Source organism: Bufo gargarizans, chromosome 3 (genome assembly GCF_014858855.1).
Source record: "Bufo gargarizans isolate SCDJY-AF-19 chromosome 3, ASM1485885v1, whole genome shotgun sequence".
NCBI lineage: Eukaryota > Metazoa > Chordata > Amphibia > Anura > Bufonidae > Bufo > Bufo gargarizans.
Genome location: NC_058082.1, coordinates 48630270 through 48649028, shown reverse-complemented (window position 1 = coordinate 48649028; position 18759 = coordinate 48630270). Strand labels below are relative to the sequence as shown.

At 42.5% G+C, this 18759-nt stretch overlaps 1 protein-coding gene across 2 annotated transcripts in view; it reads right to left on the bottom strand.

Annotated features, from left to right (window-relative positions):
• The window catches only part of DCUN1D5 (defective in cullin neddylation 1 domain containing 5), a 35819-nt gene extending 18321 nt beyond the window's left edge, over positions 1–17498 (bottom strand). Inside the window, exons 1-4 of one of the 2 annotated variants that reach the window (XM_044286903.1) lie at positions 17404–17498; positions 12776–12831; positions 826–935; positions 661–749 (exon numbers count right to left, since the gene is read on the bottom strand). In XM_044286903.1, the coding sequence (XP_044142838.1) occupies positions 661–749; positions 826–896 (160 nt within the window). In that variant the 5' untranslated portion in view covers positions 897–935; positions 12776–12831; positions 17404–17498. Of the gene's footprint in view, positions 1–660; positions 750–825; positions 936–12704; positions 12832–17403 lie in introns of those variants that run through there. The other variant, XM_044286904.1, reaches the window with a different exon arrangement.
• Positions 17499–18759: the final 1261 nt, after the last annotated feature.

Here is an 18759-nt window from a genome sequence, read left to right as displayed (position 1 = left end):
TAATAATAGGCGCCTATTCTTGCTCTGTGCAGATGGCTTTTCTTCAGTGATCTCCTTATCACAGCCAGGATTACAATGACAGGTATCCCCTATATATTAATAACACGGGATCCACAATTCACAATGTCTTAACTACTCCCTCCGGACCTCTGCACAAGTTACATAGCATGCCTAGAAACCTCTCCCACAGAAGTCAATGAGTCCCCTTCTGTCCATTTTGTCTATAGCCCTTGGTGGCTGCTGTAAAGCTCATCTCCAAATGCTGTTATGGTGTCCATTTCTGGTGGTGCACAACGGGACCCTCTTTCCCAGACAGAAGCAGGTCCCATATGCACCTATTAAGAAATCCCGTAAATATACCATAAATGTCCAGATAGAAATACCCCTTTAAGTGATGCCTGGACATGGAATACGTTGAGGGGACTTCTCCTTAGGTCCACTCCATTACGTGAGCAGGTTCATGAGTCCTCGTTATGTTTCCAATGCCGGTTTGTGGGCACACAGTGGGGGAATTGGGGTGGGCATCTACACACAAACTACAGACCTGGATTCATTGGCAGAAGTACTATTAAAGCCCCCCACCTACAACACCCTGTTCTTTTAATATGGCAGGTGCAGTGCATGGAAAGTAGCATCTTCCACCGTTACCACCACACTGACCTGCATACTCGTAAAACCACGCCAGGCACTTCTTGCTGGAGAACAGGTCTTCATTGATTACTCTATTCGATGTCTGAGTCCTGCAATACCTGAGAGAAAACAAAGTATTCAGCGAACAACACCCTTGTGACGACCGCAAACCAGCACGACGCAGCATCATCATACCCAGTTATTCTACATTTCTTCAGGTTCAGTTCTTCGGAAGCGGAGGATTTTCTCTTTTTCTTCACAGGCATATTTTCACAAGGTGATGAATGAAGTATAATGAAGGAAGTCTAGAAAATAAAGTGGAGAAAATGACATTTAAGGATACAGTGAGGAAAATACGCATTTGATACACTGGTGATTTTTTCAGGTTTTCCCACATACAAAGAATGGAGAGGTTTGTAATTTTTATCGTAGGTACACTTCAACTGTGAGACAGAATCTAAAAAAAAAAAAAGAAATCCAGAAAATCACATTGTATGAATTTCAAATAATTAATTTGCATTCTATTGCATGAAATAAGTATTTGATCACCTACCAACCAGTAAGAACTCTGTCTCTCACAGACCTGTTGGTTTTCTTTCAGAAGCCCTCCTACTCTGCACTCATTACCTGTATTAAGACACCTGTCCGCACACTCAGTCAATCACAGTCCAACCTCTCCACCATGGCCAAGACCAAAGAGCTGTCTAAGGACACCAGGGACAAAGTTGCAGACCTGCACAAGGCTGGGATGGGCTACAGGACAATAGGCAAGCAGCTTGGTGAGAAGGCAACAACTGTTGGCACAATTATTAGAAAATGGAAGAAACACAAGATGACTGTCAATCTTCCCCCGGTCTGGGGCTCCAGGCAAGAGCTCGCCTCGTTGGGTAAGGATGATTCTGAGAAAGGTCAGGAATCAACCCAGAACTACATGGGAGGACCTGGTCAATGACCTGAACAGAGCTGGAGCACACAATCCTGCAGGGCACGCAAAGTCCCCCTGCTCACGCCAGCACATGTCCAGGAACGTTTGGAGTTCGCCAATGACCATCTAAGTGAAGCAGAGGAGGCATGGGAGAAAGTCATGTGTAGGGATGAGCCAATTGACTGTGGATGAAACAGCCGAAGTTGATTTGCATAAAACTTTGTTTCAATACTGTAAGGAGCGAGTGCTCCGTACAGTATTAGAATGTATTGGCTCCGATGAGCCGAAGTAATTACTTTGTGAAGTCTCGCGAGACTTCGCATAATAACTTCAGAAATTGATTTATACTGTAAAAAACCATTTCCCAAACTCGGGTTTGGTTCTCCTCCCCCTGTATCAATGCTATTAATTAGCATATCAGGCACCAAAAGCAAAAGGGGGCCACAGCCTTTTTCTCTCAAATTAGTCTCTAGGAGCAATGGGGGCGTTGCCCTTACACCTAGAGGCTCTGCTCTCTCCAACTGCCACAGGAGATAAGCTGTCCCCAGAAGTGTCTGGCAGGACTTTCTTCCCTCTCCTAAAACATAGTTGCCACCCGCCTCTAATTTGCCAGGACTGTACCCGATTTTCAGAAATAGTCCCGACAAATTCGCTCTGTCCCGGACGCATCATAGCATGTACCCCCAGACGTGTCCGCATCATAGCATGTACCCCCAGACGCGTCCGCATCATAGCATGTACCCCCAGACGTGTCCGCATCATAGCATGTACCCCCAGACGTGTCCGCATCATAGCATGTACCCCCAGACGTGTCCGCATCATAGCATGTACCCCCAGACGTGTCCGCATCATAGCATGTACCCCCAGACGTGTCCGCATCATAGCATATACCCCATATGTGTCCACATCCTCTTTTATACTTCTTTTTTCAGGGCACTTTTTCGGGGATATTATGTGGGTACTGCCTGAAGCTGGTCCTCTCCTGTGCGCTTCCTCCTCTAGAATCTATCAGAGGCAACAGCGCTCCGATTACGTCACTGGGCTCGGCGCATGCCCAGTGACACTAGTGAAGCTGTTGCCCTCTGGAGCAGCAGTATCGTGCAGGCGCAGGCACTCACCGATACTGCGCCTGCACGGGATTTCGGAGGACAAGAGAGGAGGAAGCACGACGGTGCAGTGAATAAATTAAATGACGTAGTGGGGAGGGGGCGGCGCCGTAGGCCAAGAGAGGAGGAAGCGAGGGCCGATGCAGTGAATAAATTAAATGACCTAGTGGGGAGGGGGCGGCGCCATAGGCCAAGAGAGGAGGAAGCGAGGGCCGATGCAGTGAATAAATTAAATGACGTAGTGGGGAGGGGGCGGCGCCGTTCGGCAAGTATGTGGGAGGACATTTATTTCTTAGGAGGCGTGCTGGGCTTGGAAGAAAGGCCGTCTGGGCACTGCAGGGGGGCATTACTGGGCACTAGAGCAGAGTAATAATGCCCCTCTGGGCTCCTTGAGACCTTATTTGCATATCAGACAAATCGCTTTTTAATAAGAATGAAAAGTTGAATAAAACAAAAAAGACACATGCAGGAATAAAGGCACTTTATTGAACATTGCTATGGTAACGGTTTTATATGGTCAAAAATAGGTGACAGATTCCCTTTAATGGTTTCTAAATGTTAAGAACAGCTCAGGCGAGATGGCCGCCCCCATAATCAGGTTCAGGCAATACAATTAAAAAGAATAATTGTATTCAGAAAATAAAAACAGATTATAAAAAAAAAAAAAAAAAAAAAAAGATATACTACTATCTGGTTTTAACTGGCAGATAACATTTTTGGTGACACATTTTCTTTAAATTCCCCCAAAAAAACATTAAAAAAAAAAAAATTGAGGAACGTTAGTGGCCAAAATGCACCAGGAATAGAGTTAATGAATGCAAAAAAGCTAATTCAGAGCCTATACTACATTACTGTTGTGTGTGATAATTCCTTCTTACTATGCTTCATATACACCTCTTGACGGGCACAGCCTCTGTATCCAAGTACTATAACAGATGGCACTAAGACCCTGTGTGCCCCCGGCCTTCTAGGAGTGAAGAGCACAATTTCCTGTAAGCATCTGCATCTGAATAGTGACAGACAGCTTCCATTTCGGGGGCCAAGTGAGAATATAACGCACAGCTGATAGGAGCAAACATTTCATCGCAGTTTACCTTCGGAGCAGCAGAATATGAGATCCTGAAAGGACGCCGAGCATGCCAATCTATCAGTGTGTACATGATCACACGGCCAGATGCTTGCAGGTCTTGCTGGCAGCTTGCCAGTTACAAATAAAGTGCCCGCAGTGTAGCACAGCCCCAATAACATGTCCTGGCATGGCACCTTAAAGGGGTTGCCCAGTTTTATATTGATGACCTATGTTAAGGATAGGCCATCAATATCTGATCGGTTGGGATTCCAGCGCTTTATCCATTGTACAGTGGATGCAGCCGATTACTGCAGCTCCTATTCACTTCAATGGGAGCAGCACTGCAATAACCAGCTATGTCCAGACCCCCACCAACCAGACATCAAGGACCTAACCTAGGAAAAGGCCATCAATATAAAAATACTGGGCAACCCCTTTAACCCTTAGGAATACCGGAGGTTTTTTTCCATTTTAGCGTTTTCATTCTTCTTCCACATCTTCCGCGAGCCATAACTTTTTTACTTTTCCGTTCACATAGCCGTATAGGGCTTATTTTCTGCGGGACAAGTTGTACTTTCTTTACCACTTCAACCCCGCTAGCTAAAACCCCCTTAATGACCAGGCCACTTTACACTTCTGCACTACACTACTTTCACCGTTTATTGCTCGGTCATGCAACTTACCACCCAAATGAATTTTACCTCCTTTTCTTCTCACTAATAGAGCTTTCATTTGGTGGTATTTCATTGCTGCTGACATTTTTACTTTTTTGTTATTAATCAAAATTTAACGATTTTTTTGCAAAAAAATGAAATTTTTCATTTTCAGTTGTAAAATTTTGCAAAAAAAACGACATCCATATATAAATTTTTCGCTAAATTTATTGTTCTACATGTCTTTGATTAAAAAAAAAAATGTTTGGGTAAAAAAAAAAAATGGTTTGGGTAAAAGTTATAGCATTTACAAACTATGGTACAAAAATGTGAATTTCCGCTTTTTGAAGCAGCTCTGACTTTCTGAGCACCTGTCATGTTTCCTGAGGTTCTACAATGCCCAGACAGTAGAAAAACCCCACAAATGACCCAATTTCGGAAAGTAGACACCCTAAGGTATTCACTGATGGGCATAGTGAGTTCATAGAACTTTTTATTTTTTGTCACAAGTTAGCGGAAAATGATGATTTTTTTTTATTTTATTTCTTACAAAGTCTCATATTCCACTAACTTGTGACAAAAAATAAAAACTTCCATGAACTCACTATGCCCATCACAAAATACCTTGGGGTGTCTTCTTTCCAAAATGGGGTCACTTGTGGGGTAGTTATACTGCCCTGGCATTCTAGGGGCCCAGATGTGTGAGAAGAAGTTTGCAATCAAAATCTGTAAAAAATGACCGGAAAAGTTGTCTTTTGCCGAGATATTTCTCTCACCCAGCATGGGTATATGTAAAATGACACCCCAAAACACATTCCCCAACTTCTCCTGAGTACGGCGATACCAGATGTGACCCCATTTTGGAAAGAAGACACCCCAAGGTATTCCGTGAGGGGCATGGCGAGTTCCTCGAATTTTTTATTTTTTGTCACAAGTTAGCGGAAAATGATGATTTATTTTTTTTCTTACAAAGTCTCATATTCCACTAATTTGTGACAAAAAATAAAAACTTCCATGAACTCACTATGCCCATCACAAAATACCTTGGGGTGTCTTCTTTGTGGGGTAGTTATACTGCCCTGGCATTCTAGGGGCCCAAATGCGTGAGAAGTACTTTGCAATCAAAATGTGTAAAAAATGGCCTGCGAAATCCGAAAGGTGCTCTTTGGAATGTGTGCCCCTTTGCCCACCTTGGCTGCAAAAAAGTGTCACACATGTGGTATCGCCGTACTCAGGAGAAGTTGGGGAATGTGTTTTGGGGTGTCATTTTACATATACCCATGCTGGGTGAGAGAAATATCTCGGCAAAAGACAACTTTTCCCATTTTTTTAAACAAAGTTGGCATTTGACCAAGATATTTATCTCACCCAGCATGGGTATATGTAAAATGACACCCCAAAACACATTCCCCAACTTCTCCTGAGTACGGCGATACCAGATGAGTGACACTTTTGCAGACTAGATGGACAAAGCGGCCCAAATTCCTTTTAGGAGGGCATTCTTAGACATTTGGATCCCAGACTTCTTCTCACGCTTTAGGGCCCCTAAAAAGCCAGGGCAGTATAAATACCCCACATGTGACCCCATTTTGGAAAGAAGACACCCCAAGGTATTCAATGAGGGGCATGGCGACTTCATAGAAATTTTTATTTTTTTGCATAAGTTAACGGAAATTGATTATTTATTTTTTTTCTCACAAAGTCTCACTTTCCGCTAACTTGGGACAAAAATTTCAATCTTTCATGGACTCAATATGCCCCTCACGGAATACCTTGGGGTGTCTTCTTTCCGAAATGGGGTCACATGTGGGGTATTTATACTGCCCTGGCTTTTTAGGGGCCCTAAAGCATGAGAAGAAGTCTGGAATATAAATGTCTAAAAAATTTTACGCATTTGGATTCCGTGAGGGGTATGGCGAGTTCATGTGAGATTTTATTTTTTGACACAAGTTAGTGGAATATGAGACTTTGTAAGAAAAAACAAACAAAAAAAAAAATATATAATTCCGCTAACTTGGGCCAAAAAAAATGTCTGAATGGAGCCTTACAGGGGGGTGATCACCCATATAGACTCCCTGATCACCCCCCTGTCATTGATCACCCCCCTGTAAGGCTCCATTCAGACGTCAGTATGATTTTTACGGATCCGCAAAACACATACGGACGTCTGAATGGAGCCTTACAGGGGGGTGATCACCCATATACACTCCCTGATCACCCCCTGTCATTGATCACCCCCCTGTAAGGCTCCATTCAGACGTCCGTATGATTTTTACGGATCCATGGATCGGATCGCAAAACACATGTGGACGTCTGAATGGAGCCTTACAGGGGGGGTGATCAATGACAGGGGGTGATCAGGGAGTGTATATGGGTGATCACCCCCCTGTAAGGCTCATTCGACGTCCGTATGATTTTTACGGATCCATGGATCGGATCCGCCAAACACATGCGGACGTCTGAATGGAGCCTTACAGGGGGGTGATCAGGGAGTGTATATGTGTGATCACCCCTGTCATTGATCACCCCCCTGTAAGGCTCCATTCAGATGTCCGCATGTGTTTTGCGGATCCGATCCATGTATCCATGGATCCGTAAAAATCATACGGAAGTCTGAATGGAGCCTTACAGGGGGGTGATCAATGACAGGGAAGTGATCAGGAAGTCTATATGCGTGATCACCCCCTTGTCATTGATCACCCCCCTGTAAGGCTCCATTCAGACGTCCGCATGTGTTTTGCGGATCCGATCCATGTATCCGTAAAAATCATACGGACGTCTGAATGGAGCCTTACAGGGGGGTGATCAATGACAGGGGGGTGATCAATGACAGGGGGGTGATCAGAGAGTCTGTATGGGGTGATCAGTGGTTCATAAAGGGTTAATAAGTGACAGGGGGGGGGTGTAGTGTAGTGTAGTGGTGTTTGGTGCTACTTTAGTGAGCTGCCTGAGTCCTCTGGTGGTCGATCCAAACAAAAGGGACCACCAGAGGACCAGGTAGCAGGTATATTAGACGCCGTTATCAAAACGGCGTCTAATATACCTGTTAGGGGTTTAAAAAAAAAATCACATCTCCAGCCTGCCAGCGGGCGATCGCCGCTGGCAGGCTGGAGATCCACTCGCTTACCTTCCGTTCCTGTGAGCGCGCGCGCGCGCCTGTGTGCGCGCGTTCACAGGAAATCTCGGCTCTCGCGGGAGGACGCGTATATGCGTCCACCCAGAAGAGCAGGGCCGCCGCCAGGACGCAATCCTGCGTACGGCGGTCCTGAGGAGGTTAATGCCACCATTTAATATGGCATACAATGCAGTGGGAAGCGGGGAAAAAAATTCCAAATGGGGTGGAAGTGGAAAAAAGAAAAAACGCAATTCCTCCACGGTCTGAAGGCTGTAAGCCCCGCCTATAACAGGTCATGTGACACAGGCCACCAGGTGCAACAGAACGCTACCAGCAGTACGCAATGGCACATTCCAAACATAGTTCAAGAAAAATCACTTAAATAAAGTGGCCTAAATGGGAGGAAATGCTAAAAAAAAAAAAAAAAAAAAAAAAAAACTGGGGCGTGTTTATAACCGGGGGAGCAATTCCTCCGCACGTGATCCGTTGCTAATGGCATTCCCCAGCAAAAATGCAGGATGTCAGCAGCGGACCACATGCACCACAAAGGCATCCTACACAAGATGGGATAATGTGTGGATGCAAATATAAAAATACATAAATCACTGCGAAAGGTGCACCACAATGATATGCAACTGGCAACACTGGCTAATCCCTGCAGGCTGATGTTAAGAACTGAGACTTAGCACCTCTCAGACAGTGTTCACACACCATAGGTAGTTTAGTGGTAGGAACCCATGTCACACTCAGATACCTTGACGGTGGTGCAAAAGGGGCACCGATGTGTTCCTGAGTGGAATACATTGGCTAAAGTCTCAGTTCTTAACATCAGCCTGAGGTTGTCAGCTGCATATCAGTGTGGTGCACCTTTCACAGTGATTTAAAGAGATAAGGTTTATTACATGACTGGCACAAAGTGAAAGTAGGATGCGCACAGCTAAACTGCTAACCCTTTGTGACAGAACAGCTGAATATTTGTAAAAGATTTTTAGCTTAAAATTTGTAAAATGCAATCATAAAAAAAAAAGCCCCCATAAGGTGTACATAGCCTTTAAAGGGATTGTCTCAGGCATTTATTAAGCTCCTATTCTCTTATGATAATATGACGCCTCCGCTGACCCTGCCCCAATCTGAACAGCAAAGCTGACAAGTGCTCTACAGAAAAAAGCAGCAATACATTAAAAGAAAAAGAACTCTTGTAATAAAAACCAACTGAAAGAATGTCATTTTCTAACGGTATATTTTAACGTTCTATTTCAGCCATAACCTTTTTATTTATTTGCCGATGTAGCCATATGAAAGCTTGATTTTTGTGGGGCAAATTACATTTTTTTGTGACACCATTCTGGGGTACATATAACATATCGAGCAGTTCCTCCATTGTTTTTTGACCGTTAAACTCACGGCAACGCATAACTAGCATTTTATTCTATGGGTTGACACATATACAGTTGCAAGAAAAAGTATGTGAACCCTTTGGAATTATATGGATTTCTGCACAAATTGGTCATAAAATGTGATCTGATCTTCATCTAAGTCACAACAATAGACAATCACAGTCTGCTAAAACTAATAACACACAAAGAATTAAATTACCATGGTTTTATTGAACACACCATGTAAACATTCACAGTGCAGGTGGAAAAAGTATGTGAACCCCTAGACTAATGACATCTCCAAGAGCTAATTGGAGTGAGGTGTCAGCCAACCGGAGTCCAATCAATGAGATGAGATTGGAGGTGTTGGTTACAGCTGCCCTGCCCTATAAAAAACGCACACCAGTTCTGGGTTTGCTTTTCACAAGAAGCATTGCCTGATGTGAATGATGGCTCGCACAAAAGAGCTCTCAGAAGACCTACGATTAAGAATTGTTGACTTGCATAAAGCTGGAAAGGGTTATAAAAGTATCTCCAAAAGCCTTGCTGTTCATCAGGCCACGGTAAGACAAAGTGTCTATAAATGGAGAAAGTTCACCACTGCTGCTACTCTCCCTAGGAGTGGCCGTCCTGTAAAGATGACTGAAAGAGCACAGCGCAGACTGCTCAATGAGGTGAAGAAGAATCCTAGAGTGTCATCTAAAGACTTACAAAAGTCTCTGGAATATGCTAACATCCCTTAGCGAATCTATGAGACGTAAAACACTAAACAGGAATGGATTTCATGGGAGGATACCACAGAGGAAGCCACTGCTGTCCAAAAAAACATTGCTGCACGTTTACAGTTTGCACAAGAGCACCTGGATGTTCCACAGCAGTACTGGCAAAATATTCTGTGGACAGATGAAACCAAAGTTGAGTAGTTTGGAAGAAACGCACAACACTATGTGTGGAAAAAAAGGGGCACAGCACACCACCATCAAAACCTCATCCCAACTGTGAAGTATGGTGGTGGGGGCATCATGGTTTGGGGCTGCTTTGCTGCGTCAGGGCCTGGCCGGATTGCTATCATCGAAGAATATTGCTGAACTGAAACAGTTCTGTAAAGAGGAATGGTCAAGAATTACTCCTGACCGTTGTGCACGTCTGATCTGCAACTACGGGAAACGTTTGGTTGAAGTTATTGCTGCTAAAGAAGGTTAAATCCAAGGGTTCACATACTTTTTCCACCTGCACTATGAATGTTTACATGGTGTGTTCAATAAAAACATGGTAACATTTAATTCTTTGTGTGTTATTAGTTTAAGCAGACTGTGATTGTCTATTGTTGTGACTTAGATAAAGATCAGATCACATTTTATGACCAATTTGTGCAGAAATCCATATCATTCCAAAGGGTTCACATACTTTTTCTTGCAACTGTGTGTACACGTTTACTTACATGCACACACAGAGAAACGTTTACATATGCACATCTTACCAACATATAGTCTGTATGTGTAAAACTGCACACAGGTACACATAATGTATGTATACAGTGAGCTCAGGATGATGTAACACCTTTATTACCACACTGGAGCAGTTCCCAGCACTGGGATGACGGCAGTCTCCAGTCACCACACCTCCCAGGCCCTGCCAGTACAACACTAGGACATGACCTGCTCCCACCCCACAGCCCCAGGCACGCTCCTCTCTGGCCTAGATAAGTCGCCTCCTTGGTCCTCCTGCCTCACATGACTCCCAGTAGGTGCCCTGGCATCCGAGTAGTTACCCAGCCAAACCTCAGGTAGCAGCCATAATGCTTTTAACATGTGGGGAGCGTCTCCTCTTACTCGTAATGCACTGTGCTGTGTGTCTAATGACAGGGACAGCAGGTGACTGTCACCCCATCCGAAAAGTACTGCCATGTCAAACAGGTGGTAGAGAAAAAAATTAATACGATTATTTAAAAAAAAAAAAAAAAAAATCATATGGTACATATCATGGGGCACTAAAACACAAATTAATCTCCCAGCCCTACATACAATGTCCTAAGTGCATGTGTGAACACCATTTTACATTTAACACATTATATAGTCAAGAAAGAAAAGCGGAGTACCATATTTTCTCCCCATAAGACGCACCTAAGTTTTAGAGGAGGAGAATAAAAAAAAAAAAAAGATATTTTTCATTAAACCTCAGATCGGACCAGCAATCAGACCCCCAATGTTAATCAGACCTCAGCTCACTGCCCCAATAAGACGCCCAATATTAATAAGACCCTCAATCAGACCCCAATATTAATCATACCCCTATAAGACCTCAGAGCAGACCCACAGACTCCAATGTGAATGACCCCCAATATAAATAAGACCTCCCCCCATTCAAACCTCAGATGAGACCCCCATGCCTCAAATACAGCGGCGATACCTAATATGTTTACTTTTCTTTTTTTCCCTATTTTTTTTTTTTTTACTTTATTTTGGGGAAAAGATGCTCTTATTTTTTTTGAAAACTTCATTATTTAAACTTAGTTTTTTTGTCCCACTCTGGGACATCAACTTTTGGGGGTCTGATCCCCTTTACAATGCATCACAATACTTCTGTATTGTGATGCATTGGCTGTAAGTGTATTACAGACTGTAATCCAGGGGGCTGGATCTCACAGGATAAGGCACCATTCACACGTCCGCAAATGGGTCCGCATCCGTTCTGCAATTTTGCTGAACGGGTGAGGACCCATTGATTCACTATAGGGGTGGAATGGATGCGGACAGCACACAGTGTGCTGTCCGCATCCGCATTTGCGGAGCGCGGCCCTGATCTTCCGGTCTGCAGCTCCGCAAAAGATTGAACATGTCCTATTCTTGTCCGCAGCTGCGGACAAGAATAGGCATTTCTATAGGTGGTGCCGGCCGGGTGTGTTGCGGGTCCGCAACACACCACGGATGTGTGAATTGACCCTAAGAGGGATGGCAGCCACGATGCCTAAGGACCCGAAGGCTGCTCCCTCCTTGCAGGGACATCGCATGTGCTGCGGTCAGCCCTGGGTTAATGCGCCGCATCGGTGATTTTACCAATGCCGGCACATACATCAGGGGTCCAGCTATCGGTGACTGCCGGACCCCTGCCACAAATCGGATGGGCGCAGCTCCTGCACCCGCCCGATCAGTGCGCCGTACATGTATGGCGCTGAACGTTAGGGCAACCCTATTAAACAAGACATACTCCCTGTTAGGATTCATCATGCGGAGTTAAACCATACCAATGGATCTCAAATTGGAGGCCCCGTTGTAGATACATATGCTAATGAGGTGTTTGGAGCACCAAGGGGATTGCCTAGTGACCTAGTCTCCTACAGCACCACTTAACCATTACATTATCCCCTAGCCACCCCCCCCCCCCCCACCTTAAGTGAAATGCCAAAGCATCTTCAATGTTTAGCATTAATAATCGCTGTGTCCTTGCTATAAGTGCAGCGCTCACGCCGCAATCCATTGCAAATAAAATCTACAAAAGAAACCTTCTGCTGTGATTTATGATTTTAAAGACGACGGGGCTGGGAACCCTATTTACAGCACAAAGAGGCAGGTAGCCACAAAGTTTGATATAAAACGTGCTGCAGTGTAAAGCATAAGGTAGGGACAGAGCTGCAGCTCATGTGTCTGAATAAAATTAAAAAAAAGGACTGGATTTTAAGCAGGTTTAGGTCATGGTGGTGCTCCAATGGCGCAGAACTAAACACAATCGACACAGACTTCACTTACAGTGAATTGTACATGAGTGCAAAAAAAACAACAAAAGAACAGAGCAGAAAACACGTGAGGATTTTTTTAAATCCTATTTCTTACAAGTCTGGATGAGGACTAATCACGGGGCGCAGAAAATATGTAGCAGGAGGTGACGACGTCCGTAGTCTTACCAGATGTATAGGATCGCGGCCTCTCCGCTGGTGGCGTCCTCTTTGGTTCTACAGTTCTGAACATACAAGGAAGCAGAAAAGGTCAAACTGGTTAGAAGCCAATCAGCTCCAGGCTCTCACCTATCAGACGCCCCCCCCCTTAAAAATGAAAAACGCAATCCGATTGGTAGCAGTGGCCAATCCAACCCGCCACCGTGTTTGTGCACCAGGTTTGATAAATCTCCCTCCTGTGACCAATCAACAGCGGATAATTTATAGTCTTAGGCTCCATTCACACGTCCGCATTTTTTTTCCGCAAAAATGCGGAAAAGATGCGGAATATATGCGGACCCATTCATTTCAATGGGGCCGCAAAAGATGCGGACAGCAATCAGTATGCTGTCCGCATCCGCAATTCCGTACCGTTCCGCAATGCGGATCCGTCAAATAAGTACCGCATGTCCTACTTTTGTCCGCAAATTGTGGACCGTCGCCCCATTGAAGAGAATGGGTCCGCAAAAAAACGGATGACATGCGGAAAGATGTCAAATGTCATCCGCAATTGTGGATCATGAATTGCGGATCTGCAGGAAATAGAAAAGGAATCCTGCCCCATGTGACATTTTCCGCCTTCTTTTTCTGATTTTTGCGTAACCACAGAAAAGATGCGGATGCACTTTTGAAAAAAAAAAACGGAACACGGATCCACAAAAAAAAAGGAACGTAAATCTGGAAAGAAAATATACTGACGTGTGAATGGAGCCTTACACTGGGTTCACACCTGAGCATTTTACAGCGCGTTCAAACGCGCTGTAAAACGCTCAACACATGAAAACCAATGCTTCCCTATGGCCCTGGTTCACATGTGAGCGTTTTACAGCGCGTTTGAACGCGTTGAAAAACGCCTTATGCTCAAAAAAGTTCTTGAGCTTCTTTGGGGCGTTTTGTCGCGCGTTCCCGTACATAGACTTTCGGGAATGCGCGACAATGGGCGTTCGCTTGTCTCTGTATGCGCGATGGTAAATGCCCGTACAATCGCGCATACAGAGCGCTCCTTTCAGAACGCTCAGGTATGAACCCAGGGTTACAGACAGTAATGCAGAGGTCGGAGTATTCTTTAGGTTATTTTTTTTTAGCCTTGATGAATTTTGTGTTAAAAACCACAAAACCAATTATTAGGCTGTGACCACTACTGGAGGCAGCAAGCGATGAGGAGGTCGGTACAGCTCTGCGGAATATGTCAGCGCTATATAAGTGAGGAAAATCAATGCATAAACTATAATTCTCCTACTGTTTCGTTTCTATAGCTCCTGTGCAGACCCAAGGGTCGTCATGGTAACAGACTACAAACAACCCTTGACTATGTGGTCGGATACAGCAGTCATATTATGGGACCATGTGCTTAAATGAATACAGGGGTATATAGCGTCATGTATGTGCGTGTATATATCTACATATAGTAAATACAGGGGTATATAGCGTCATGTATGTGCGTGTATATATCTACATATAGTAAATACAGGGGTATATAGCGTCATGTATGTGCGTGTATATATCTACATATAGTAAATACAGGGGTATATAGCGTCATGTATGTGCGTGTATATATCTACATTTAGTAAATACAGGGGTATATAGCGTCATGTATGTGCGTGTATATATCTACATTTAGTAAATACAGGGGTATATAGCGTCATGTATGTGCGTGTATATATCTACATTTAGTAAATACAGGGGTATATAGCGTCATGTATGTGCGTGTATATATCTACATTTAGTAAATACAGGGGTATATAGCGTCATGTATGTGCGTGTATATATCTACATTTAGTAAATACAGGGGTATATAGCGTCATGTATGTGCGTGTATATATCTACATTTAGTAAATACAGGGGTATATAGCGTCATGTATGTGCGTGTATATATCTACATATAGTAAATACAGGGGTATATAGCGTCATGTATGTGCGTGTATATATCTACATATAGTAAATACAGGGGTATATAGCGTCATGTATGTGCGTGTATATATCTACATATAGTAAATACAGGGGTATATAGCGTCATGTATGTGCGTGTATATATCTACATATAGTAAATACAGGGGTATATAGCGTCATGTATGTGCGTGTATATATCTACATATAGTAAATACAGGGGTATATAGCGTCATGTATGTGCGTGTATATATCTACATATAGTAAATACAGGGGTATATAGCGTCATGTATGTGCGTGTATATATCTACATATAGTAAATACAGGGGTATATAGCGTCATGTATGTGCGTGTATATATCTACATATAGTAAATACAGGGGTATATAGCGTCATGTATGTGCGTGTATATATCTACATATAGTAAAAACAGGGTATATAGCGTCATGTATGTGCATGTATATATCTACATATAGTAAATACAGGGTATATAGCGTCATGTATGTGCGTGTATATATCTACATATAGTAAATACAGGGGGTATATAGCGTCATGTATGTGCATGTATATATCTACATATAGCAAATACAGGTTTATATAGCATCATGTATGTCTGTATATATCTACATATAGCAAATACAGGGTATATAGCGCATCATGTATGTCTGTATATATCTACATATAGCAAATACAGGGTATATAGCGTCATGTATGTCTGTATATATCTACATATAGTAAATACAGGGTATATAGCGTCATGTATGTGCGTGTATATATCTACATATAGTAAATACAGGTGTATATATCTACATATAGTAAATACAGGTGTATATAGCGTCATGTATGTCTGTATATATCTACATATAGCAAATACAGGATATATAGCGTCATGCATGTGCGTGTATATATCTACATATAGTAAATACAGGGTATATAGCGTCATGTATGTAAGTGTATATCTACATATAGTAAATACAGGGGTATATAGCGTCATGAATATGCGTGTATATATCTACATATAGTAAATACAGGGTATATAGCGTCATGTATGTGCATGTATATATCTACATATAGTAAATACAGGGTATATAGCGTCATGTATGTGCGTGTATATATCTACATATAGCAAATACAGGGTATATAGCGTCATGTATGTCTGTATATATCTACATATAGTAAATAAAGGGTATATAGCGTCATGTATGTGCGTGTATATATCTACATATAGTAAATACAGGTGTATATATCTACATATAGTAAATACAGGTGTATATAGCGTCATGTATGTGCGTGTATATATCTACATATAGTAAATACAGGTGTATATAGCGTCATGTATGTGCGTGTATATATCTACATATAGTAAATACAGGTGTATATAGCGTCATGTATGTGCGTGTATATATCTACATATAGTAAATACAGGTGTATATAGCGTCATGTATGTGCGTGTATATATCTACATATAGTAAATACAGGTGTATATAGCGTCATGTATGTGTCTGTATATATCTACATATAGTAAATACAGGTGTATATAGCGTCATGTATGTGCGTGTATATATCTACATATAGTAAATACAGGTGTATATAGCGTCATGTATGTGCGTGTATATATCTACATATAGTAAATAAAGGGTATATAGCGTCATGTATGTGCGTGTATATATCTACATATAGTAAATACAGGTGTATATGGCGTCATGTATGTCTGTATATATCTACATATAGCAAATACAGGATATATAGCGTCATGCATGTGCGTGTATATATCTACATATAGTAAATACAGGGTATATAGCGTCATGTATGTGCGTGTATATATCTACATATAGTAAATACAGGTGTATATAGCGTCATGTATGTGCGTGTATATATCTACATATAGTAAATACAGGTGTATATAGCGTCATGTATGTGCGTGTATATATCTACATATAGTAAATACAGGTGTATATAGCGTCATGTATGTGCGTGTATATATCTACATATAGTAAATACAGGTGTATATAGCGTCATGTATGTGCGTGTATATATCTACATATAGTAAATACAGGGGTATATAGCGTCATGTATGTGCGTGTATATATCTACATATAGTAAATACAGGGTATCTAGCATCATGTATGTCTGTATATATCTACATATAGTAAATACAGGTGTATATAGCGTCATGTATGTGCGTGTATATATCTACATATAGTAAATACAGGGTATATAGCGTCATGTATGTGCGTGTATATATCTACATATAGTAAATACAGGGTATATAGCGTCATGTATGTGCATGTATATATCTACATATAGTAAATACAGGTGTATATATCTACATATAGTAAATACAGGGGTATATAGCGTCATGTATGTGCGTGTACATATCTACATATAGTAAATACAGGGTATCTAGCGTCATGTATGTCTGTGTATATATATATATATATATATCCCGGGTCCTATACCCTTCTCTATCTATGAGGGTAGATGGGTATACAATGGCCATGACCCCCTGTATACAGAAGTGTACGTACACAGGTAACATTACATACATGTCCCCGGTACATATGGATGACAGGGTGTCATACATGTTATGATATGCCGGGTGGGGGGAGGGGGCACTATAACGCTCCCGTCCATGTCTCCAGAGCCGGCAGGACTATCACCCCCATCCCTCCCAGCACTGTCCCCCGGCCTCCTCTGCCCCGCTATTGTTACCTCGCAGCTCCGGCTCGTACTGCAGCCCAGGCGGGAGCGCACTGATTCACTGGCCGGCCGTGTAAGGAGAACGTCGCAGCGCTGATGACGTCACGCCGAGCGCCGCCCGTATCTGTAGTCACAGGGGCTGAGCGTGGTCACCGCGCCGTCCGCTCCCGGAGGTGCCCTGAGCCTCACCCTGTGGGACCGCAGCTGTCAGCAAAGGCGGCTACAAGCCAATCCTAAAAACTGGGACAGGAAAGGAAATAGGGGCTAGGCTCTGCAGCCTGTCTGTGACTATACTGCAACTCTGATATCCTGCATAATAATCCCATATCATTTAAAGGGCAGCTTCAGCGGATGTGATCCTATGACACTGGCTGACTTGTTACCTGTCTGCATTTGGCAGCTGAAGGCATCTGTCAAATAAAGTGCAGAAGGTAGTTGCAGAGAGAGCAGAGCCTCTAGGTGCAACAGTAATGCACCTGTGTTGCTCCTAGAGGCTCATTTGCATATATTAAACCCTTTGATACAGCGCTGGAGCCGAGTCCAAACATGGCGCTCGCTCCACAGTTTCAAACAGCAGAGACCCGCGGCTAATGATTGTTACCAGCAATAATGCCGATCGCGGTCATTAAAGCCTTTAAATGCCGTGATCTATTGGGTGAAAAACCTGAAAGCTTGCGCTCCCGGGCTACTTACCGGTATTTTCTGCGATAAATGAGGATGTTGGTAATTGAATTCAATGCCCTGGGTCTCTCTGAAGAGACCCAGGGTATTGAAGCTGCAATTCTTATTTTGGCCAGCAGGTGGCAGGCCAAGAAAGGAAATGAGCAATTCTGTACAAATAGTCGATCTAAAAGACCCATGATTGTTCAGAATTAAAATAAAAGAATATTGTAGGCTCAAATGCGAGCTTCAAAATAATAAAAAATAAAATTAAAAATCTTTAAAAATATATAAAAGATTGTAAAAAATATAAAAGTTTAAATCAGCCCCCTTTCTGTAAAATAAAAAAATACATAAATAACAAAAAAATATAAACATCATGGGCATCACCATGTCTGAAAACTCCCATACTATTAAAATATGAAAATATTTTTTAAATACGGCGAATGGCTAATTTGCCATTTTTTCCATCGCTTCTCTTTTCTAAAAATATATAATATACTGTGATCAAAAAGTCACACACCCTCTAAAATGGTATCAATAAAAAGTACAGATTGTGCCGCAAAAAATGAGCCCTCACACAGCTCAGTAGATGTAACTATAAAAAAAGTTATGGGGATGTAAAAATAAACTTTACATATACTTTTAGACTATTTAGACATAAAAAACCTATACATATGTGGTATCATTGTAATCGTACTGACCCGG